The sequence below is a fragment of the Sphaeramia orbicularis genome, chromosome 10 (assembly GCF_902148855.1).
Source record: "Sphaeramia orbicularis chromosome 10, fSphaOr1.1, whole genome shotgun sequence".
Lineage (NCBI taxonomy): Eukaryota > Metazoa > Chordata > Actinopteri > Kurtiformes > Apogonidae > Sphaeramia > Sphaeramia orbicularis.
In genome coordinates this window covers 28,013,525-28,038,530 of record NC_043966.1, presented here as the reverse complement: position 1 = coordinate 28,038,530, position 25,006 = coordinate 28,013,525, and the positions used below count along the sequence as shown (strand labels likewise).

The 25,006-nt window shown below is 41.1% G+C and overlaps 7 protein-coding genes across 42 annotated transcripts in view; all 7 read left to right on the top strand.

The window, feature by feature from the left end:
- The window catches only part of LOC115426731 (protocadherin gamma-C5-like), a 332,740-nt gene that overhangs the window by 161,499 nt on the left and 146,235 nt on the right, over positions 1 to 25,006 (top strand). The window lies entirely within an intron of this gene.
- On the top strand, positions 116 to 2,693 carry LOC115426754 (protocadherin beta-16-like). Its single transcript, XM_030144975.1, has one exon. It carries the CDS (start codon positions 240 to 242, stop codon positions 2,676 to 2,678), a length of 2,439 nt encoding a protein of 812 aa, XP_030000835.1. The 5' UTR covers positions 116 to 239; the 3' UTR covers positions 2,679 to 2,693.
- On the top strand, positions 3,162 to 5,759 carry LOC115427485 (protocadherin gamma-A11-like). The gene has a single exon (XM_030146064.1). It carries the CDS (start codon positions 3,309 to 3,311, stop codon positions 5,757 to 5,759), a length of 2,451 nt encoding a protein of 816 aa, XP_030001924.1. The 5' UTR covers positions 3,162 to 3,308.
- LOC115427484 (protocadherin beta-16-like) lies at positions 9,161 to 12,563 on the top strand. The gene is made up of 3 exons (XM_030146062.1): positions 9,161 to 11,853; positions 11,949 to 11,978; positions 12,546 to 12,563. The coding sequence occupies exons 1-3, from the start codon at positions 9,427 to 9,429 to the stop codon at positions 12,561 to 12,563; spliced, it is 2,475 nt and encodes an 824-aa protein (XP_030001922.1). The 5' UTR covers positions 9,161 to 9,426.
- LOC115426739 (protocadherin gamma-A11-like) lies at positions 12,530 to 15,211 on the top strand. Its single transcript, XM_030144957.1, has one exon. It carries the CDS (start codon positions 12,706 to 12,708, stop codon positions 15,208 to 15,210), a length of 2,505 nt encoding a protein of 834 aa, XP_030000817.1. The 5' UTR covers positions 12,530 to 12,705; the 3' UTR covers position 15,211.
- LOC115427483 (protocadherin beta-16-like) lies at positions 18,762 to 21,530 on the top strand. The gene has a single exon (XM_030146061.1). The coding sequence runs from the start codon at positions 19,080 to 19,082 to the stop codon at positions 21,528 to 21,530; it is 2,451 nt and encodes an 816-aa protein (XP_030001921.1). The 5' UTR covers positions 18,762 to 19,079.
- Positions 22,144 to 24,837, top strand: LOC115426741 (protocadherin gamma-A1-like). Its single transcript, XM_030144960.1, has one exon. It carries the CDS (start codon positions 22,335 to 22,337, stop codon positions 24,819 to 24,821), a length of 2,487 nt encoding a protein of 828 aa, XP_030000820.1. The 5' UTR covers positions 22,144 to 22,334; the 3' UTR covers positions 24,822 to 24,837.

Genomic DNA, 25,006 nt, shown 5'->3' with positions numbered 1-25,006 from the left:
ATTATTCAGCTGAACTCTAAGGGACGCTGTTGGTCAAGTAAAAACAAATCTGAATGAGCAAACTGTAAGGCGGTGCCTGTTATCTCTCCTCTATACTGACGGTATTTTTCACAGACAGTATCGGACGTTTTCGTGGAAAGGCGGCTGGAAGCGCTACTCTTTTTAGAGACTTACATCGCTTTAAGGCCTTTAAAGTGCGTTACTGAAGTAACGTGTTTGTAGGTCGCTGTTTTCCTGCCATGGATTTCGACAAAGACAGGACTCTAAGATGGCGATTTTGCTACAGACTGTTGTTGCAAAATGGGATTTTTCTCCTGTTTCTGGGTCATATTGTCAGTGGTCAAATCCGGTATTCAGTCCCCGAGGAGATGAAGAAGGGTTCTCTTATCGGAAATGTTGCTTTGGATCTTGGAATAGATATACAGAGGCTTCGTTCTGGTCGGGCTCGTATCGTGACCGGAGAAAACATGCAGTACTGTGAGCTGAAGACAGACAAAGGGATTTTAGTGGTTAATGAGAGAATAGACCGTGAGCAACTCTGCGGAGATGAAACACCATGCAGCTTCAGCTTTGAGTTGATTTTAGAAAACCCTATGGAATTACACCATGTTATGGTTGAAGTATTGGACATAAATGATCATGCTCCCTCTTTTTCTCAGCACGGAATGATATTGACCATTGGAGAATCAGCCGCTCCCGGTGCACGCTTTGTGCTACCCACAGCCGATGATCCCGATGTCGGAGTCAATGGGCTCCAGGATTATCATTTGTCGACAAATGAAAATTTCATTTTGAAAAAACATTTAAGTACTGACGGTAAAAAATATGCAGAGATGGTGCTTGAGAAACCGTTGGATAGAGAGAAACATCCAAGTCTGGCTCTGAAGCTGATTGCAGTGGACGGTGGGACACCGCAGAAATCTGGCACAGTAAATATAGATATCACTGTTCTAGATGCAAATGACAATGCACCTGTTTTTAACCAATCAGTTTACAAGGCTACTATAATGGAAGATGCATCAGTTGATACGTCTATTATAACTGTGAATGCCACTGATGCAGATAGCGGATCACATGGTATGATTGACTATTCTATTTCCAAAATGCAAGGCAACATTGAGAATATATTCAAAATTAACAAAACTACAGGTGTGATCTATCTCATAGGACAGATTGATTATGAAAAAATCAGGAAATATGAAATTCGTATAGAAGCAACAGATCAAGGAGCTTTAGCAGACTCAAGTAAAGTCATTGTTGAAGTGACTGATGTGAATGATAATTCACCTATCATTAACGTCATGTCATTTACTAATCCTGTGTCAGAAGATTCTCCCCCTGGTACGACAGTTGGTATCATAAATGTTAAAGACCTGGATTCAGGTGAAAATGGACAGGTATCTTGTACAATCCAACAAAACTCACCTTTTAAAATTAAATCAACTCTAAGAAATTACTACACTATAGTTACAGAATCTGTTTTAGATCGTGAAGGGGTGTCAGAGTATAACATTACTGTCATTGCAAAAGATGCAGGAATACCGACACTATCAACAAAAGAAACATTTACTTTGAAAATTTCTGACATAAATGACAACGCTCCTGTGTTTTCACAAGGCCAATACACAGCGTTTATCACAGAGAATAACTCTCCTGGTGTTTCTATTCTTGCTGTAAGAGCGCGAGATTCTGATGAAAACCAGAACGCTCGTGTATCTTATATCCTTGACGTTAGTTACATAGGTGGGTCCCCGATATCTGAATATGTTTCTGTTAATGCAGAAAGCGGAGTGATACATGCTGTGCGTTCACTTGATTATGAGCAGATCAAACAGCTAATTTTCGTAGTCAGAGCTCAGGATGGAGGCTCCCCTCCACTCAGTAGTAATGTGACTGTGAAAATAATGATCCAGGACCAGAACGACAACGCCCCTCAGGTTCTGTACCCAGTCCAGACTGGTGGCTCTCTGGTGGCTGAAATGGTGCCCCGTTCAGCAGATGTGGGCTATATGGTCACTAAAGTGGTGGCTGTTGATGTGGACTCTGGACAGAATGCCTGGCTCTCCTATAAACTGCAGAAAGCCACAGACAGGGCGCTGTTTGAGGTGGGCTTACAGAATGGAGAAGTAAGAACTATCCGCCAAGTCACTGATAAAGATGCAGTCAAACAAAGACTGACGGTTATAGTGGAGGACAACGGACAGCCCTCTCGTTCAGCTACAGTCATTGTTAACGTGGCGGTGGCGGACAGCTTTCCTGAAGTGCTGTCTGAGTTCACTGACTTTACACACGACAAGGAGTACAATGAGAACCTGACTTTTTATTTAGTGTTGGCTTTGGCTGTAGTTTCCTTCCTCTTCATCACGTGTGTGGTGGTCATTATATCAGTGAAAATCTACAGATGGAGACAGTCTCGCATCCTGTATCACTCCAATCTGCCAGTGATTCCATATTATCCACCACGATACTCCGACACTTTGGGGACAGGGACTCTCCCACACGTGTACAACTACGAGGTGTGCAGGACGACTGACTCCAGAAAGAGTGACTGTAAGTTTGGCAGAGCTGGTAGTCAGAACGTGCTGATAATGGACCCCAGTTCAACAGGGACAATGCAAAGGATACAGAGTGAAAAGAGCATCCTGGATGAACCAGACTCTCCTTTAGAGGTGAGTTGATAACTTTATGTATAGTATATAATAATAACACGCCTTCAATTGACTTTCAGCACCATGGACAGCGTTATACATGCCTTTCCTTCTGATTACACTAAAAACTCCCTAAAGTAATCTGAAATGGTGACAACAGTATCCAAACTAGCATCAGGCCGTCAACCAATTTACCTTATACTAATTTTAACTTCAATGAACTGGTTTGAAGATGACTTTTTTGGTTATTAGTTTTTAAGATATTGCTCAATTTCCTTCCTGTGTTCATCCCAAGATCCCAGGGTTTCAAAAAAAGACAAAACTTTTTTGAGCTTGTTAGTTTTATAATTACTTTGCATTCATCTTTTATCTCCTGAATGGCTATTTTTCTTTTTATAAACAGTTAGATGTTGCATGATGTTACTTATTCTGGACTCTAAGGGACGCTGTTGGTCAACCCAATAATATGTATGACACATTCCCAAACAGTCTCCTCCCTTTCCACTGTTGTCAAAGAGAGATGTTTCAATATGTCGGATAACATAGGCGGAGACAGAATCGTCTCTTGATCTGTCCTCTAAGATTTAAAGAACACATTTTGCATCTTCAACGATAGGAATTATTTTTTATATATATATATTCTTTGGAGTTTCTTTTGTTATGGCGTGTGGAATACCCTATTACTTCTGCGGCGGCAAACGACGCTTTGGATCCGAAAAGAAATGGCTGTTTCTGATCATTCTTTTTTATCTGAACCATATCGTTGCCGGACATATTCGATATTCAATTCCCGAGGAGATGAAGAAAGGCTCCATCATTGGTAATGTAGCACAAGATCTTGGTTTGGATCAGAAAAGGCTTCGTTCTGGTCGGGCCCGTATTGTGACCGCAGAGAGCATCCAGTACATCGAGCTGAAGACAGACAAAGGGATTTTAGTCGTGAATGAGAGAATAGATCGAGAGCAGCTTTGCGGAGACGTAACACCGTGCAGCTTCAGCTTTGAGATGATTTTAGAAAACCCCATGGAGTTGCATCAGATTACAGTTGAAATAACAGATATAAATGACCATTCGCCCACGTTCTCCATAAAAAACATACATTTTGAAATCAGCGAATCAGCAAACGTCGGCTCTCGTTTTTCCATGACAAGCGCAGAAGACCCAGACGTAGGTATTAATAGCCTTAGAGAATATTTCTTGACCGAGAATGACTATTTTATTTTGAAACAAAACTCGAATGCGGATGGAAAGAAATATGCTGAGATGGTTCTTCAGAAACCATTAGACAGAGAGACGAGTCCTAATCACTCTTTGAAGTTAATAGCCGTGGACGGTGGAACTCCGCAGAGATCTGGTACAGTAAACATAGAAATTGCTGTTCTTGACGTCAACGATAATGCCCCTGTATTTAATCAGTCAGTATATAAAGGTACAGTGATGGAAAATGCCTCCAAAGATACTTATATCACTACTGTCAATGCTACTGATGCAGATATTGGATCAAATAGTGCCGTGACTTATTATTTTTCGGATATCAACAGTGGAATCACTAATTTATTTACAATTGATGAAAAAAGTGGTGTTATTTTAGTAAAAGGCTTAATTGACTATGAAAAGGAAAAGAAGTATGAAATTAGAATCAATGCAAAAGATCAGGGAGGTCTGACAGATTCAAGTAAAGTTATTATTGAAGTTACGGATGTAAATGACAACGCCCCTGTTATTAACGTCATGTCATTCACTAGTCCATTATCAGAAGACTCCCCCTCTGGAACAACTATTGGGATAGTCAATGTTAAGGACCTCGATTCCGGTGATAACGGACATGTTGCTTGTAGAATAGAAGAAAACGCGCCATTTAAAATTAAATCGAGCGTAAGAAATTATTACACGTTGGTCACAGACACTGTATTGGATCGTGAAGGTGTATCAGAATATAACATAACCATGGTTGCCACAGATTCGGGAGTGCCTCCTCTTTCAACAAAAATGACGTTTAATCTAAAAGTTTCTGATGTGAACGATAATGCACCGATTTTTCCCCAAAGTATTTATACTGCGCATATTCCAGAAAATAATTCTCCAGGAATGTCTGTTGTAACGCTACTGGCTAAAGATCCAGATGAAAACCAAAATGCTCGCATATCTTACATTCTGGATGATACTAATATTGGTGGATCTCCGATTTCTGAGTATGTTTCTGTTAATGCAGAAAGCGGAGTAATACACTCGGTACGCTCGTTCGATTACGAGCAAATTAAACAGCTGTTTTTTGTCGTCAAAGCTCAGGATGGAGGCTCCCCTCCACTCAGTAGTAATGTGACTGTGAAAATAATGATCCAGGACCAGAACGACAACGCCCCTCAGGTTCTGTATCCAGTCCAGACTGGTGGCTCTCTGGTGGCTGAAATGGTGCCTCGTTCAGCAGATGTGGGCTATCTGGTCACTAAAGTGGTGGCTGTTGATGTGGACTCTGGACAGAATGCCTGGCTCTCCTATAAGCTGCAGAAAGCCACAGACAGGGCGCTGTTTGAGGTGGGCTTACAGAATGGAGAAGTAAGAACTATCCGCCAAGTCACTGATAAAGACGCAGTCAAACAAAGACTGACTGTTATAGTGGAGGACAACGGACAGCCCTCTCGTTCAGCTACAGTCATTGTAAACGTGGCGGTGGCGGACAGCTTTCCTGAAGTGCTGTCTGAGTTCACTGACTTTACACACGACAAGGAGTACAATGACAACCTGACTTTTTACTTAGTGTTGGCTTTGGCTGTAGTTTCCTTCCTCTTCATCACGTGTATGGTGGTCATTATATCAGTGAAAATCTACAGATGGAGACAGTCTCGCATCCTGTATCATTCCAATCTGCCAGTGATTCCATATTATCCACCACGTTACTCAGACACTTTGGGGACAGGGACTCTCCCACACGTGTACAACTACGAGGTGTGCAGGACGACTGACTCCAGAAAGAGTGACTGTAAGTTTGGCAGAGCTGGTAGTCAGAACGTGCTGATAATGGACCCCAGTTCAACAGGGACGATGCAGAGGATCCAGAGTGAAAAGAGCATCCTGGATGACCCAGACTCTCCTCTAGAGGTTAGTTCATAACATTATGTTTAATGTAATTTTAATATACCTTTGCGTCACTTTCAGAACTATGGACAGTGTTAAACTGAGCTTGTCTTGTACTTTGATGGAAATATATGGACTTTCAGCACCATGGACAGCATTGCATTTACACTGTGCTATTACTTTTTACTTTTTTTTAATAGTGAAAAATCAAAAAAAAAAAAAAAAAGTGCACAAATGTATATTATTTTTGTTTTTGTGCTGTTATGTGAGGTTTTAGAAATGACACAGTTGTCTATTTGAACATCAATCTACCAAGTTTTCTGATGGTTATTGTTCTGTCTTTAACACGCAATTAAATGGTGTTCCTGATTCTGAACTCTAAGGGACGCTGTTGACCAAATCAACAAGATCTCTGAATCATGACTAAAGAGCCTCCTCCCTTACGGTACTGTTGTATAAGGCAAAGAATGAAAGGCTGCATTATATGGGATGATATTCAAAGAGGACACTATCTTTTATTCAGAACATAATCAGTAAGTTAGGAAACAGTTTCTTGTTTGTTTCTTTTTTTTAAGCTTATTTGGTGTATTTTTTTTTTTCAAATACGAACCAGTCTTTCGGATGAGATTTGCTTCTCTGTGACTATGGCATTTACCGTAGCAATCTACTCGCGCTGGATGAAATGGCGACTTGGCTGCGGACAGAAATGGACGTTTCTCTTTTTTGTTTTTTATCTAAATCATGTGGTTAGCGGACATATTCGATATTCAATTCCGGAGGAGATGAAGAAAGGCTCTGTCATTGGTAATGTGGCTCAGGATCTCGGTTTGGATCTGAAAAGGCTTCGTTCTGGTCGGGCTCGTATCGTTAGTGGAGAAAACATGCACTACACCGAGCTGAAGACAGACAAAGGGATTTTAGTCGTGAATGAGAGAATTGACCGAGAGCAGCTTTGCGGAGATGTAACACCGTGCAGCTTCAGCTTTGAGATGATATTGGAAAACCCAGTGGAACTACATCAAATTACAGTTGAAATAACAGATATAAATGATCATTCACCCACGTTCAAAAGAAAAAATATGCATTTTGAAATCAGTGAATCAGCTAATTCGGGTGCTCGGTTTACGCTGACCAGTGCCGATGACCCAGATGTAGGAGTTAACGGCTTACGAGAATATACTTTATCTGAAAATGAGTACTTTATCTTAAAACAAAACTCTAATGCAGAAGGAAAATCGTATGCTGAAATTGTGCTTCAGAAGCCGTTAGACAGAGAAACGAATCCGAAACTTTCATTAAAGGTCGTTGCCGTGGACGGTGGGACTCCACAGAGATCTGGTACAGTAAATATCGATATCACTGTTCTTGATGCAAATGATAATTCACCTGTGTTTAATCAGTCAGTTTACAGAGCTACAGTAATGGAAAACTCACCTAAAGACACATATGTTACAACTGTAAATGCTACTGATTTGGACTTTGGGTCAAATAGTATTGTTGCATATTACTTTTCAGATCTCAGTAGTGGTTTTGCTGACATATTTCAAATAGATGGAAGTACTGGTGTCATTTCAATAAGGGGTTTGATTGATTACGAAAAAGAAAAGAAGTACGAACTCAGAGTAGAAGCAAGAGACCAGGGAGGTTTGACCGATTCAAGTAAGGTGATAATTGAAGTCACAGATATAAATGACAACGCCCCTATAATTAATGTCATGTCATTCACCAGTCCTGTATCAGAAGATTCTCCTCCTGGAACAACAATCGGCATACTAAATGTTAAAGACCTCGATTCGGGTGATAACGGGCAAGTAAGTTGTAGAATAGAAGAAAATGCACCTTTCAAGGTTAAATCAAATTTACGGAATTACTACACTTTAGTAACAGACACTGCGTTAGATCGAGAAAGTGTTTCCGAATATAACATCACTGTGGTTGCCACAGATGCAGGAGTACCCCATCTTTCAACATCCAGGACATTTAATTTGAAACTTTCTGACGTAAATGATAATGTTCCAGTTTTCTCAAAAAGTTCTTACAATGCGTTTGTACAAGAAAATAACAATCCAGGCACTTCTCTTCTCACTTTATGGGCAGAAGATCCAGATGAAAACCAGAATGCCCGAATCTCCTTTTTTCTGGCAGATACTAATATCGGTGGATCCCCGCTTACTGACTATGTTTCTGTTAATGCAGAAAGCGGAGTGATACACTCGGTACGCTCGTTCGATTACGAGCAAATTAAACAGCTGGTTTTTGTCGTCAAAGCTCAGGATGGAGGCTCCCCTCCACTCAGTAGTAATGTGACTGTGAAAATAATGATCCAGGACCAGAACGACAATGCCCCTCAGGTTCTGTACCCAGTCCAGACTGGTGGCTCTCTGGTGGCTGAAATGGTGCCTCGTTCAGCAGATGTGGGCTATCTGGTCACTAAAGTGGTGGCAGTTGATGTGGACTGTGGACAGAACGCCTGGCTCTCCTATAAACTGCAGAAAGCCACAGACAGGGCGCTGTTTGAGGTGGGCTTACAGAATGGAGAAGTAAGAACTATCCGCCAAGTCACTGATAAAGATGCAGTCAAACAAAGACTGGCTGTTATAGTGGAGGACAACGGACAGCCCTCTCGTTCAGCTACAGTCATTGTAAACGTGGCGGTGGCGGACAGCTTTCCTGAAGTGCTGTCTGAGTTCACTGACTTTACACACGACCAGGAGTACAATGAGAACCTGACTTTTTACTTAGTGTTGGCTTTGGCTGTAGTTTCCTTTTTATTCATCACGTGTGTGGTGGTCATTATATCAGTGAAAATCTACAGATGGAGACAGTCTCGCATCCTGTATCATTCCAATCTGCCAGTGATTCCATATTATCCACCACGTTACTCCGACACTTTGGGGACAGGGACTCTCCCACATGTGTACAACTACGAGGTGTGCAGAACGACTGACTCCAGAAAGAGTGACTGTAAGTTTGGCAGAGCTGGTAGTCAGAACGTGCTGATAATGGACCCCAGTTCAACAGGGACGATGCAGAGGATCCAGAGTGAAAAGAGCATCCTGGATGAACCAGACTCTCCTCTAGAGGTGAGATGCAATGCACGAAATATGTCAGTTTTTCTTTGAACATTGTTGCAAGATGCAGTTTGCTGTAAGCGTTAGAATATGCCCTTTTTACTTTTCAGCACCACGGGGCGAACAGCTCCTGTATAAAGACCCATATTTATGTTTTACTCAGGCTACTCATTACATTTTTCAAAAAATTCTACCATTTCTAAATATGGTTATATGTTGTAAATAGTAATGTCTTAAAATACCTATTATTATTATTATTATTATTATTATTATTATTATTATTATTATTATTATTATTATTATTATTATTATTATTATCACTTAATTCCTCTTCTTTACCATTTAACTATAAACCCTTTGGTGTTCGCGTTTTGGACTCTAAGTGACGCTGTTGAACAAGTAAATGATGTATACCTACCCATAATCCCTGCTTCATTCTTGAGTGACATTCCATGTATTGCACTGAAAAAGGCTTCGAGCAAACAGCAGCGAGAATATTTCGGATAGAGGAAGGACTACTTGAAGTCTAGCCTCTTTGGCTCTCTTTTATGGATATACCCTTCAGGAAGCGTGAATTTTATTAAATTCATATTGGACAGGGTCAGTTTTATTCTTGGACGTCATTTTCTGCCATGGCGAGTCAGCAACCACTCTGCAAATGGCGTTTGTATTTTGGGCTTCAACGGGTAACGATCTTGGTTTTGCTTTTCATCTGCAGTGATGTTTTTGGTCAGATCCGTTACTCAGTTCCAGAAGAGATGAAGAAAGGATCGCTTATTGGTAATGTGGCACAAGATCTTGGTTTGGATCTGAACAGACTTCGCTCTGGGCGGGCTCGTATCGTGACCGGAGAAAACATCCAGTACACCGAGCTGAAGTCAGACAAAGGCGTCCTCGTCGTAAACGAGAGAATAGACAGAGAGCAGCTTTGCGGAGAGGTAACACCTTGCAGCTTTAGTTTCGAAATAATTTTAGAAAATCCTGTGGAGCTACATCACATAACGATAGAGGTTTTAGATGTAAATGATCATCCTCCGGTTTTCAAGAAATCAGACATCATGTTAGATATAAGTGAGTCCGCTAATGTCGGTGCGCGGTTTGTGCTTGACAGTGCCGAGGATCCTGATGTTGGCGTGAACGGCCTGCAAAATTATGTTTTAACCACAAATGACAATTTTGTTTTAAAGCAGCATGTAAATCCAGATGGAAGTAAATATGCTGAAATGGTGCTTCAAAGACAATTAGACAGAGAGAAGGCACCCCATCTGTCTTTAAAGCTGATTGCAGTAGATGGAGGAAACCCGCAAAGATCAGGTACTGTAAATATAGACATAAACGTTTTAGATGTAAATGACAACGCTCCAGTTTTCAACCAGTCAGTTTATAAGGCATCAGTGATAGAAAATGCCGCAATAGGCACTAATATTGTCACCGTCAATGCAACTGATGCAGATAGCGGATCGAATGGTTATATTACATATTCAATGTCAAATGTAAAGAGCAATATAGCTGAATTATTATCAATAGATCAGGTTTCGGGTGCCTTATTTGTTGCAGGTCCAATCGATTTTGAAAAAGACAAAAAATACGAACTCAGAATCGATGCAAAGGATCAAGGAGGATTAACAGATTCAAGTAAAGTGATAATTGACGTAATAGATGTAAATGACAACGCCCCTATCATAAATGTAATGTCATTTACTAGTCCTGTATCAGAGGACTCCCCTCCTGGTACGACAATAGGCATTATAAATATTAAGGACCTTGATTCAGGTGAAAACGGGCAAGTATCGTGTAGAATTGAACAAAATTTGCCTTTTAAGATTAAATCGAATTTAAGGAATTACTACACTTTTGTAACTGATGCTGCATTAGATCGTGAAATGGTTTCAGAATATAATGTAACTGTTGTTGCGACAGACGCGGGAAATCCTCCACTATCAACGAAAAGGGTCTTTAATTTAAAAGTCTCTGATGTGAATGACAACGCTCCTGTATTCTCACAAAGTGTTTACAATGCATTTATCACAGAGAATAACTCTCCAGGCGTTTCTCTACTCACGGTTAAGGCTGAAGACTCAGACGAAAACCAAAATGCCCGCGTATCGTATTTTCTGGAGAATTCTAAATTTGAAGGTTCTCCGGTGTCTCACTGTGTCTCGGTTAATGCAGAAAGCGGAGTAGTGCATGCAGTACGCTCATTTGATTATGAACAAGTAAAGCATTTGGTGTTTGTGATTAAAGCTCAGGATGGAGGCTCCCCTCCACTCAGTAGTAATGTGACTGTGAAAATAATAATACAGGACCAGAACGACAACGCCCCTCAGGTTCTTTATCCAGTCCAGACTGGTGGCTCTCTGGTGGCTGAAATGGTGCCTCGTTCAGCAGATGTGGGCTATCTGGTCACTAAAGTGGTAGCTGTTGATGTGGACTCTGGACAGAATGCCTGGCTCTCCTATAAACTGCAGAAAGCCACAGACAGGGCGCTGTTTGAGGTGGGCTTACAGAATGGAGAAGTAAGAACTATCCGCCAAGTCACTGATAAAGATGCGGTCAAACAAAGACTGACTGTTATAGTGGAGGACAACGGACAGCCCTCTCGTTCAGCTACAGTCATTGTAAACGTGGCGGTGGCGGACAGCTTTCCTGAAGTGCTGTCTGAGTTCACTGACTTTACACACGACAAGGAGTACAATGAGAACCTGACTTTTTACTTAGTGCTGGCTTTGGCTGTAGTTTCCTTCCTCTTCATCACGTGTGTGGTGGTCATTATATCAGTGAAAATCTACAGATGGAGACAGTCTCGCATCCTGTATCACTCCAATCTTCCAGTGATTCCATATTATCCACCACGTTACTCCGACACTTTGGGGACAGGGACTCTCCCACACGTGTACAACTACGAGGTGTGCAGGACGACTGACTCCAGAAAGAGTGACTGTAAGTTTGGCAGAGCTGGTAGTCAGAACGTGCTGATAATGGATCCCAGTTCAACAGGGACGATGCAGAGGATACAGAGTGAAAAGAGCATCCTGGATGAACCAGACTCTCCTCTAGAGGTGAGATTAGCTTCATATCCTAATTTACACACCTAATTCCCTTTGTTCTGGTTTCTTAATGTCCTCACTTCTTACTTAATTGTTCTATGTTTAAGCTAAAGCACCAGTTATTTGAGTTTATTGCAGTCTCCAGATTCCTGGGGAAAACATTCAAACTGACCCCCCCCCACACACACACACACCTTTTTTTTGTTTTTTTATTGTTTCATAGGCTATAGCTGTTCGCTGATTTTGTAAGCACAGTGACTTTGCATTTAGAATACAAATATCTGCAAGTTTCTAGAGTTTAACCACAGTTTATTGACATATTTATTATCATTATTATTATTATTATTGTTATTACTATTATTTGTGCTTTATCTGTGTAGATCTACTTTATATCTACTCCTTTTCGTTGTTTTCACGTCACAATTGAATTTCTTTCCCAATTGTATTTGTATAAATACTTGAATTATTGTTATTATTATTATTTTTTTCCAAATACTATACTGATTGTCCAACTTGATACAGAATAGTATAGACCATTAGTAAACGACTGCACTCATATATTTGCCTTAAATGCATATGTGGCCTTTAACTCACAGAAATGAGTACAATGTTTGGGCTCTAAGTGACGCTGTTGGTCAGCAAAAGGATTTTAGTGTTACGTCCCAGCCTTTCCCCTCCTTCACTACCTTTGTGTGGTATGACAGCTGCGATTTTCATTCTGAAAGAGTAGCGCTCGAAGAGGCTATTTTTCAAGCATTTGGTCATGGAGTCACATTTCTACTGAAAAACAGTGTCGTTTATCTGGACTGAAAGCGCATATGTATTTTTTTCAAGTAAGGATTTGACGTTCATCTGTTTTCTGACATGGCAACCAAAGCATATACTAACGCTAGATGTTTAAGATGGCGGTTGCATAGTTTATTACAAGGGCCGATTGGATTTATTCTCCTTTCATTTTTCCTTGATGGAGTGACTGGACAGATTCGTTATTCTATTCCAGAGGAGATGAAGAAAAGTTCTCTCATTGGTAACGTAGCACAAGACCTTGCTTTGGATCTTAAAAGGCTTCGTTCTGGTCGTGCTCGTATCGTAAGTGGAGAAAATATGCACTACATTGATCTGAAGACAGACAAAGGAATTTTAGTCGTGAATGAGAGAATAGACCGAGAGGAGCTTTGTGGAGATGTAACACCATGCAGCCTCAGCTTCGAAATCATCCTAGAAAATCCGATCGAACTTCATCGTGTCACTGTGGAGATTTTAGATATAAATGATAATGCCCCGTTCTTTCCAAATAAAGACATATCGTTTGAAATGAGCGAATCTGCTACAGTTGGTGCCAAATTTCCCGTCGAAAGCGCAGTTGATGCTGATGTTAAACAAAACGGCCTACAAAATTACATTCTTTCTCCGAATAATTATTTTGTTCTGAAACAACAAGCTAATCCAGACGGAACTAAATACGCTGAACTAGTGCTCCAGAAACCCTTAGACAGGGAGGAGCACCCCAGTCTGTCTCTTACAGTAATGGCTTTAGATGGTGGAAATCCACAGAGATCAGGTACAGTGAACATTATTGTGTCGGTTTTGGATGCAAATGATAATGCTCCTGTGTTCAACCAATCAGTGTATCAGGCTGTTGTCGTGGAAAATGCGTCAAAGGGGACTTATGTAACAACAGTGAACGCTACAGATGCAGATAGTGGCTCGAATGGAGAAATAATATTCAGTTTTTCGAAAATTAAAGGCAGCAAAGTTGATATATTTAGTATAGATGAAAACTCAGGTGTCATATCAGTTGCTGGGCTTATAGACTATGAGAAAGAGAAAAAATATGAGCTCAGGTTAGAAGCGAGGGATAGAGGAGGTTTGACTGGGACCAGTAAAGTTATCATCGATGTAAGTGACGTTAATGACAATGTCCCAGTAATTAATATCATGTCATTTTCTAACACTGTATCAGAAGATGCTCCTCCCGGGACGACAATAGCTGTTATTAATGTCAAAGATGCAGATTCAGAGAAAAATGGACAGATAACGTGTACAATAGACAAAAAGCTTCCCTTTAAAATTGTTTCATCGTTAACCAACTACTACAATTTGATTGCAGATCAGCCTTTTGACAGAGAAACTATTTCCGAGTATGATATTAAAATAACAGCCACAGACTCGGGGTCTCCTCCTCTCTCGAGCTCCGACACTTTGCATCTACAGGTTTCTGACGTTAATGATAACGGCCCAGTGTTTGATAAAAATGTCTATTCTGCTCAGATCACCGAGAATAATTCTCCTGGGCAATCCATCATCACTGTTAGTGCGCAGGATTCTGACTGGAATCAAAACGCGAGAGTTTCATACTTTTTGGAAGACACGCACATCGGTGGTAATTCAGTGTCTAACTACGTGTCCATAAATTCTGAAACTGGGGTTCTGCATGCTGTACGTTCTTTTGACTATGAACAAATTAAAGAAATTAATTTTAATGTAAAAGCTCAGGATGGAGGCTCCCCTCCACTCAGTAGCAACGTGACCGTGAAAATAATGATCCAGGACCAGAACGATAACGCCCCTCAGGTTCTGTACCCAGTCCAGACTGGTGGCTCTCTGGTGGCTGAAATGGTGCCTCGTTCAGCAGATGTGGGCTATCTGGTCACTAAAGTGGTGGCTGTTGATGTGGACTCTGGACAGAACGCCTGGCTCTCCTATAAACTGCAGAAAGCCACAGACAGGGCGCTGTTTGAGGTGGGCTTACAGAATGGAGAAGTAAGAACTATCCGCCAAGTCACTGATAAAGATGCAGTCAAACAAAGACTGACGGTTATAGTGGAGGACAACGGACAGCCCTCTCGTTCAGCTACAGTTATTGTTAACGTGGCGGTGGCGGACAGCTTTCCTGAAGTGCTGTCTGAGTTCACTGACTTTACACACGACAAGGAGTACAATGAGAACCTGACTTTTTACTTAGTGTTGGCTTTGGCTGTAGTTTCCTTCCTCTTCATCACGTGTGTGGTGGTCATTATATCAGTGAAAATCTACAGATGGAGACAGTCTCGCATCCTGTATCACTCCAATCTGCCAGTGATTCCATATTATCCACCACGTTACTCCGACACTTTGGGGACAGGGACTCTCCCACACGTGTACAACTACGAGGTGTGCAGGACGACTGACTCCAGAAAGAGTGACTGTAAGTTTGGCAGAGCTGGTAGTCAGAACGTGCTGATAATGGATCCCAGTTCAACAGGGACGATGCAGAGGATACAGAGTGAAAAGAGCATCCTGGATGAACCAGACTCTCCTCTAGAGGTGAGCTTTAAAATAAGCCATTTTCTACAAGCCTTATATCTTGTGGTTTATTACTTTTTGTGAATTTTCACTGCTGAGATACTGTTTCAGCACCATCGGTTATGGACAGCTCCGTCCACGGCTGAATCAGGAAGAGTCTCTGAGTGAATATTGACTTCCATATATTTTTTGTTACATCATACACGTTTTTTTTTCCTTTTCTTGTTTTTAGGAAGTGTGCCTGATACAAAATGTTTGCACTTTTTCTTTCTTTCTTTCTTTCTTTCTTTCTTTCTTTCTTTCTTTCTTTCTTTCTTTCTTTCTTTCTGTACGAGTTTTCTTTTTGTTCTACAGAACGTGGTCATAACACAGTTGTGAGAGCATTTGTTGTTTTCATTTTGGACTCTAAGAGCCGCTGTTGGTCTTCAAAACGCTTTTAGGCGTTTCAAAAACAGCTCCACCTTCAGTAATTGTGTATTGCGGGGAGTAGGCTACGACACTCCGTCTTCCTTTTCACCAGTGATTTTAATACACGGGCATTTGTTGCCAGTGTGGATTATATGTACTTGATAACGGGACCCTGCGGTTTCTTGATCGTCTGGATTTTTTAATCATATTTTTGTGTATACTCGAGGGGATTGTTTTGGAAATATGCCGTTTATCATTGGTGAACCGCTGAGTAAATGGCAAGTACGGTCCTTCATCCTTGTCCTTGTCATCGAGGCGACATATTGTCAGATTCGGTACTCTGTTCCGGAGGAGATGAGAAAGGGATCATTTGTTGGAAATGTGGCTGAGGACTTAGGCATCGACGCTAAAAGACTGAAATCAGGCGGTGCCCGAATTGCTAATGGGGATAATAGCGAGTACATCAAACTGGATGTAGACAAAGGGATTTTGGTCGTTGGAGAAAAAATAGATCGAGAGCAGCTCTGCGGGCAAACATCGCCCTGTAGTTTGAATTTTGAAATGATTACAACGAATCCAATGCAGCTACACAGTGTTGTGGTAGAAGTGTTGGATGTTAATGATAATGCCCCAGCATTCAAAGAGAAAGAAATGCATTTAGAAATCTCTGAATCTGCTCTTCCCGGCACGGACATTCTGCAAGTCACTGCTACAGACCCTGATGTAGGTATCAACTCTCTGCACGGCTATACTTTACATCCTACTACACATTTTAATCTCAAGGTCCTGTCCAGACCTAGTGGTCAGAAATATGCACAGCTGTATCTTTCTAGTGCTTTAGATCGGGAGAAGGAAGAAAAGCTACTTCTCACGTTAACTGCTCTGGACGGGGGCGAACCACAGCGATCAGGGACACTGAAAATACACGTAACTGTCCGAGACACAAATGACAATGCTCCTGTCTTCACGCAGTCAAGTTTTAAGTCTTCCGTCAAAGAAAATATTCCAGAAGGAACTTTAGTTTTGAGTTTGAGTGCAAACGATGCAGACGAAGGTATGAATGGTCTTGTTACATACCACTTTGATCACATGTCTGGTAATGTTGTTGAACTCTTTCAGTTAGACGAAAAAAGCGGCGATTTAACTGTAAATGGCGTGATTGATTATGAGGAAACTAAAATGTTTGAGATAGGAGTGTTGGCAAAAGATCAGGGTGGGCAAAGTACGTCAGCAATTGTAATTATAGATGTGATTGATGTAAATGATAACTCTCCTGTAATAACACTGACATCGTTTTCTAGTGTTATTGCTGAAGATTCACCTAGTGGAACTACTGTAGCAATTATTAACGTTAAAGATGTAGATTCTGGCAAAAATGGCAAAGTAGGCTGCTCACTTAATGGGAACACCCCCTTCACAATCCATTCATCTCTAAAGAATTATTATACTGTAGTAACGAACGGTGCTCTTGACAGGGAGCGTAATCCTGATTATAATATAACAATTACAGCTGTGGATGAGGGGAGTCCACCACTCTCATCTGACAAGATAATAACACTCAAAGTATCAGACGTCAATGATAATGCTCCAGTATTTGAGAAGAATTATTATGAAGCTGATTTAATAGAAAATAACTCTCCAGGTTTATCGTTATTTTCTGTGAAAGCACATGATTCTGATTCTGGACTGAATGCACGAGTATCTTACTTACTTATTAATACTCAACTAAATGGTAATCCCATATCTACATACTTATCTGTTAATGCAGAAAGTGGAGCTATACAAGCAGTTCGGTCATTTGACTATGAGCAAATTAAGACATTAAATATTTTAGTGAAAGCACAGGATGGGGGTTCTCCACCTTTAAGCAGCAATACCACAGTTAAAATAAATATTCGAGATCAGAACGATAACGCCCCTCAGGTTCTGTACCCAGTTCAGACCGGTGGCTCTCTGGTGGCTGAAATGGTGCCTCGTTCAGCAGATGTGGGCTATCTGGTCACTAAAGTGGTGGCTGTTGATGTGGACTCTGGACAGAACGCCTGGCTCTCCTATAAACTGCAGAAAGCCACAGACAGGGCGCTGTTTGAGGTGGGCTTACAGAATGGAGAAGTAAGAACTATCCGCCAAGTCACTGATAAAGATGCAGTCAAACAAAGACTGACCGTTATAGTGGAGGACAACGGACAGCCCTCTCGTTCAGCTACAGTCATTGTTAACGTGGCGGTGGCGGACAGCTTTCCTGAAGTGCTGTCTGAGTTCACTGACTTTACACACGATAAGGAGTACAATGAGAACCTGACTTTTTACTTAGTGCTGGCTTTGGCTGTAGTTTCCTTCCTCTTCATCACGTGTGTGGTGGTCATTGTATCAGTGAAAATCTACAGGTGGAGACAGTCTCGCATCCTGTATCACTCCAATCTCCCAGTGATTCCATATTATCCACCACGTTACTCAGACACTTTGGGGACAGGGACTCTCCCACATGTGTACAACTACGAGGTGTGCAGGACGATTGACTCCAGAAAGAGTGATATTAAACCAATGCAGCCGATGAGTCAAAGTTTACTAAGTATGGATGGAGTTGAAACTGGTGCACCGCAGATGGACAGGCAACTTTCAGGCAACTGCTCCCAAATGTCAACACTGGTAAGTCATCCTTCACTGATGAAGCTCTTTTTTCCCACTGCCTAGCTTGACAATATATTGTGTTAGTGTCTCTGTCCTTGGTGCTAGAAACATTGATTAAGTGGTGTTAGTGTTGTAAGTTGAATATTATTCACAGTAACTGTTCTGCAGCTTTCTCAGTTTGAGTCCTCTATATTTCCAAACATATGTTTTCACTAGTTTAATAAGAAGTTCAACTGTTATATCTGCAGATGAACACAAACATTGTAATTATGCGACAAAACAAAAGCATAGACATTTGAATGAATAGAAAGTAGTCTCCAGAGTTACATGGTAAATCTTTTTTTTTTTTTTTATAAATGATATTACTTCTGCTATTTTATCTATCTAATAACTGAAATACAGTGTGTTGTATTTAACATCACATTGGCTCCCTTTTTCTTCTTAGTTTAACATACTGTTGATTATTCATTATTATGATGTGATTTTCAAGAGGAAGAACTTTAGTAGAAGTATAAAACAAGGTGGCCACTCTTACATAAAATATATTTTGTTGAAGAATGCAAGCATATATTTCAATGACACTGGTCTATTCAAATATGCCATTTATAGTTTTTAAAACATTAAAATTAGATTTGTAACTTATACTGTATGTGTGCACATTACATACATTACCGTGGATGGACTCTGAGCGCCGCTGTTGATACATCACTGTTAGAATGAAGCAAGGAGAGCAATGTTCCTCCCCTCTAATTCCACTCCGTCATTTACTGCTAGAAACGACGACGATCCGGGGTGTATTTACGCATTTCTCTTTTGCTTTTTTTGAGATAAAACACCGTTACATTTTCCATATGAGGATAAAGTTCCTTTTTTCGATTGAAAGATAACTGCCTCTGCATCTTTTGGATTTAGTAATGGCTTTTATTTGGACAACCGCTTTCAGAAGCCGATGGTTTGTACTGATGGTTATTCTTTGTCTCTCCACGGTGTGCTCAGTGACTGGACAGGCTCGGTATTCTGTACCAGAGGAGCAGACAGAAGGGTCTTTCGTTGGAAATATTGCTAAAGACTTGGGCTTGGATGTGTCACGGCTCATTTCAGGGAAAGCTCGTATTATTACTAAAGGAAGCCGACAATATGTTGATTTAAACCGAGACAAGGGGATGCTTGTTATTAAAGAGCGAATCGATCGAGAGGAGCTGTGTGGAAAGACGACGCCCTGTAGCTTTAGTTTTGAAGTCATTTTGGAAAATCCTATCCAGCTTTACCGCGTAACAGTTGAAGTAACAGATGTAAACGACAATAGTCCAGTGTTCCCTAAGGAGGAGATCTATTTGAAGATTGTTGAAAGCGTTGCATCGGGGACTCGCTTTGCATTAGAGAGTGCGGATGACCCTGATGTTGGAATAAATGATATTCAAAAGTACACACTTAAACCATCAGATCACTTTAGACTGGAAGTACAGAATCAACCGGATGGAGGGCAGTTTATCGAAATGGTTCTGAAAACCCCGTTAGATCGAGAGAAAGATGAGAGTCACACACTCATCCTGATCGCGTCAGATGGAGGTACGCCACAGAGATCAGGGACAGCACGTATTCAGATCACTGTATTAGATGCTAATGATAATGCGCCGGTCTGTGGTAACAGTGTTTATAAAGCAGATGTCAGAGAGAATTCTCCTGAAGGAACAGTTGTAACCACTGTTAGTGCAACTGACGCAGATAAAGGAATCAATGGCGAGGTTACATTTTCTATAGCTCATGTTGCTAAAGAGGCGAAGAAGCTTTTTGAAGTTAATGATAAATCTGGAGAGATTAAGGTTACAGGTAAAATAGATTTTGAAAAGTCTAAAACATATCAGTTAAATGTCCAGGCTAGTGACCATGGAGGGTATACAGATACCTGTAAAGTTATCATTCAAGTAATAGACGTTAATGATAACTCCCCTACAATACAGCTGATGTCATTTTCTAACACAATACCCGAAGATTCCCCTCCGGGTACAACTATAGCTGTTGTAAATGTGGATGACGAAGACTCAGAGGGGAACGGTGTAGTTAAATGTTCAATTAACTCTGACGTACCCTTCAAAATTGTCTCTTCTTTATCTGGATATTACACTATAGTAACCGACGACACTATAGACAGAGAAAACATTCCTGAATATAATATTACAATCACAGTATCTGACCAAGGCTCTCCACCCCTGTCCAGCAGTAAAACTATAAATGTTAAAGTTTCTGACGTGAATGACAGCCCACCTAAATTTGATGAATCAGAATATACGAAGACTGTATCAGAAAATAATTCTCCAGGGTTTTCTGTATTTGCTGTGAGTGCCACTGATGCAGATTCTGGTCAAAACGCTCGAATTTCGTATTTGCTGGAAGAGAGAGAAATTAATGGAGTAGCTCTTTCGTCGTTAGTATCAGTAAATTCAAACAGCGGTGTAATTGTTGCAGTAAAATCCTTCGATTACGAGCAAATCAAATCGTTTGTATTTAATGTAACTGCTCGTGATGCTGGATCCCCTCCACTGAGCTCTGTGGCTACAATTAAGATAATGATCCAGGACCAGAACGACAACGCACCTCAGGTTCTGTACCCAGTCCAGACTGGTGGTTCTCTGGTGGCTGAAATGGTGCCTCGCTCAGCAGATGTAGGCTATCTGGTCACTAAAGTGGTGGCTGTTGATGTGGACTCTGGACAGAACGCCTGGCTCTCCTATAAACTGCAGAAAGCCACAGACAGGGCGCTGTTTGAGGTGGGCTTACAGAATGGAGAAGTAAGAACTATCCGCCAAGTCACTGATAAAGATGCAGTCAAACAAAGACTGACTGTTATAGTGGAGGACAACGGACAGCCCTCTCGTTCAGCTACAGTCATTGTTAACGTGGCGGTGGCGGACAGCTTTCCTGAAGTGCTGTCTGAGTTCACTGACTTTACACACGACAAGGAGTACAATGAGAACCTGACTTTTTACTTAGTGTTGGCTTTGGCTGTAGTTTCCTTCCTCTTCATCACGTGTGTGGTGGTCATTATATCAGTGAAAATCTACAGATGGAGACAGTCTCGCATCCTGTATCACTCCAATCTGCCAGTGATTCCATATTATCCACCACGTTACTCAGACACTTTGGGGACAGGGACTCTCCCACACGTGTACAACTACGAGGTGTGCAGGACGACTGACTCCAGAAAGAGTGACTGTAAGTTTGGCAGAGCTGGTAGTCAGAACGTGCTGATAATGGACCCCAGTTCAACAGGGACGATGCAGAGGATACAGAGTGAAAAGAGCATCCTGGATGAACCAGACTCTCCTCTAGAGGTGAGTTTCCTTCCAGTGATGATGTGCAATTAATGCTTGCATGTACTGAGAAGAACAAGTGTTTTCTTATAAAAAAAAAAAAAAAAAAGTTGTCTCCTCCACAATTTTCAAAATTAATTTGGAAAATGAAATTGTGTTTGAACATCTTAATAGTTCAGTAAAATGTGACAACTATTTTTTTGTTTGACTCTTTGTGTGTAGCAATTTAAATCAGTTTGATAGATAGCAACTTATTAGCTGATGATGGGTGTCAGTGGATCCCATATTTAGCTGATCACTCCATCCCCATTTTTAGAAATAGAACTGATGAAGTTTCACTGATAGGACGCTCAGTGTGCTTTTTGGTATTATCATTAAAAGATTATTGTGAAATAAGGAGCGATATGTAATGTGATGTGTGGCAGAATGTATGTTATTACAGTTGCAGTAAAACCAATCCACGGGCTTTGTCCTTAAAAGTAACACATAACAGAATTAAATGCAGCCAAGCACTTTATAGTTTTCTTTGCATGTCAATTGATATGATTTTATCTGGTTTTGTCGTCCTCTGGAATGATGTTTTCCCTTTTCTGCTTGTGTTCCTGATATTCATGGTTTGGGCAGTAAGGGACGCTGTTGATCAGTCAAACAACTGTTCAGATTCAGCACTGTGGAGGTACAACCCTCTTTGTTCCGTTTAAGCAGCAGCGAATGCAAACTGTGTGTGTCATAAAGCTGATTACAGCTACGGGTTCATTTCGGAATCGGGATTGAACAATCAGATGATTTTTTTGGTTGATGCAGTGACCTCTGTTCTCTGTGGATTATACATAGCAGATTTTTGGACTTGTCTGAGCAATGGCGTTTGGAAAGGAGACCACTCCTCCTGTTAAATGGCGTTTATCTTGCAGATCACTATGGCCGTTTCTGGTGTTTTTGTCGTCTCTCAGTCACAGCGCCATTGGCCAAATCAGGTACACAGTTCCAGAGGAGATGAAACAAGGATCACTGATCGGTAATGTAGCTCAAGATCTCGGTTTAGATTTGCAAAGGCTTCGTTCTGGCCGTGCCCGCATCGTTACCAGTCAAAGCGTCCACTACAGTGAGCTAAAAACAGACAAAGGCATTTTAGTCGTCAACGAGAGAATGGACCGGGAGCAGCTCTGTGGAGACGTAACACCGTGCAGTTTCAGCTTTGAAGTGATTTTAGAAAACCCTATGGAGCTGCACCGAATAACAGTGGAAATAACGGATATAAATGACAATTCGCCGATTTTTAAAAAGGATGAAATTAAATTTGAAATAAGCGAGTCTGCCACACTAGGATCACGCTTTTTGTTGCCCACCGCCGAAGACGCAGATGTGGGGAGTAACGGGCTTCAGAAATACATACTGTCTACTAATGACATATTTAGTTTAAAGCAGTATTCAAGTCCAGATGGCCGGAAATACGGTGAGATGATTTTACAAAAGCCGTTAGACAGAGAAAGCCAGCCGAGGATAGCTTTAAAGCTCATAGCTGTTGACGGTGGAACTCCGCATAGATCTGGTACAGTAAATATAATTATTACAGTGCTAGACATTAATGATAACCCTCCAATTTTTAATCAGACTCTCTATAGAGCTACTGTTTCCGAAAATGCGTCAAAAGGCACCTATATCACAACACTGAATGCCAGTGATGCAGACAGCGGATCAAACGGTCTCATCAGCTATAGATTTTCTAACATGAAGGAGCAACTTGCTGATATATTTCATTTAGACGAAACTGCAGGCATTGTAACACTTGTGGGACAAATAGATCATGAAAAAAACAAAAAATATGAAATTATGATTGAAGCTGTGGATCAAGGAGGTCTAACAGATTCAAGTAAATTGCTAATTGAGATTGTAGACGTCAATGATAATGCACCTGCAATAAATGTGATGTCGTTCTCTAGCCCTGTACCTGAAGATTCTGCCTCAGGTACAACAGTGGCAATAATTAATGTGAATGACGCAGATTCCGAACAAAACGGAAGAATTATATGTACCACAGACAGCAGTCTCCCATTTAAAATAAAATCAACGTTAACTAATTACTATGCATTAGTTACAGACTCAGCTTTTGACAGAGAAGTTGTATCAGAATATAACATAACCGTAAAAGCAATAGATTCTGGATCACCTCCTCTATCGAGCACAGTAGTGTTACATCTGAAAATATCTGACGTGAACGATAACGCTCCATCATTTGATAAAGTTCAATATGTTGCACAAGTCACAGAAAATAATTCTCCTGGAATGGCAATATTTTCGGTCAAAGCACGAGACTTGGATTGGAATCAAAACGCAAAAATATCATACTTTCTGGAAGACACACAGATAAATGGTAGTCCAGCGTCTTCGTACCTTTCTATAAATACTGAAACTGGAGCTATTAATGCAGTGCGCTCTTTTGACTACGAACAACTTAAAGAACTTCATATTGTTGTCAAAGCTCAGGATGGAGGCTCCCCTCCACTCAGTAGTAATGTGACTGTGAAAATAATGATCCAGGACCAGAACGACAACGCCCCTCAGGTTCTGTATCCAGTCCAGACTGGTGGTTCTCTGGTGGCTGAAATGGTGCCTCGTTCAGCAGATGTGGGCTATCTGGTCACTAAAGTGGTGGCTGTTGATGTGGACTCTGGACAGAACGCCTGGCTCTCCTATAAACTGCAGAAAGCCACAGACAGGGCGCTGTTTGAGGTGGGCTTACAGAATGGAGAAGTAAGAACTATCCGCCAAGTCACTGATAAAGATGCAGTCAAACAAAGACTGACTGTTATAGTGGAGGACAACGGACAGCCCTCTCGTTCAGCTACAGTCATTGTTAACGTGGCGGTGGCGGACAGCTTTCCTGAAGTGCTGTCTGAGTTCACTGACTTTACACACGACAAGGAGTACAATGAGAACCTGACTTTTTACTTAGTGTTGGCTTTGGCTGTAGTTTCCTTTTTATTCATCACGTGTGTGGTGGTCATTATATCAGTGAAAATCTACAGATGGAGACAGTCTCGCATCCTGTATCACTCCAATCTGCCAGTGATTCCATATTATCCACCACGTTACTCAGACACTTTGGGGACAGGGACTCTCCCACACGTGTACAACTACGAGGTGTGCAGGACGACTGACTCCAGAAAGAGTGACTGTAAGTTTGGCAGAGCTGGTAGTCAGAACGTGCTGATAATGGACCCCAGTTCAACAGGGACGATGCAGAGGATACAGAGTGAAAAGAGCATCCTGGATGAACCAGACTCTCCACTAGAGGTTGGCTTTTCGTTCTTTTGTATACCTGCACATTGTGTTGTATTTGTTTAAATGTGTAAATAATTATAGTTTTCTGGGTAATTTCTTAACTAACTCATTTTCCTCTATCTCTTAGTTGTGGTTCATATTTAGTAAATCTGAATTATACACAAAAACAGATTGATAAAACAGGGGGAAAATGAAGTTAAAGAGACTTTACCTCAGCCAAACTTACAAATTATGTTTTCTATTGTGTA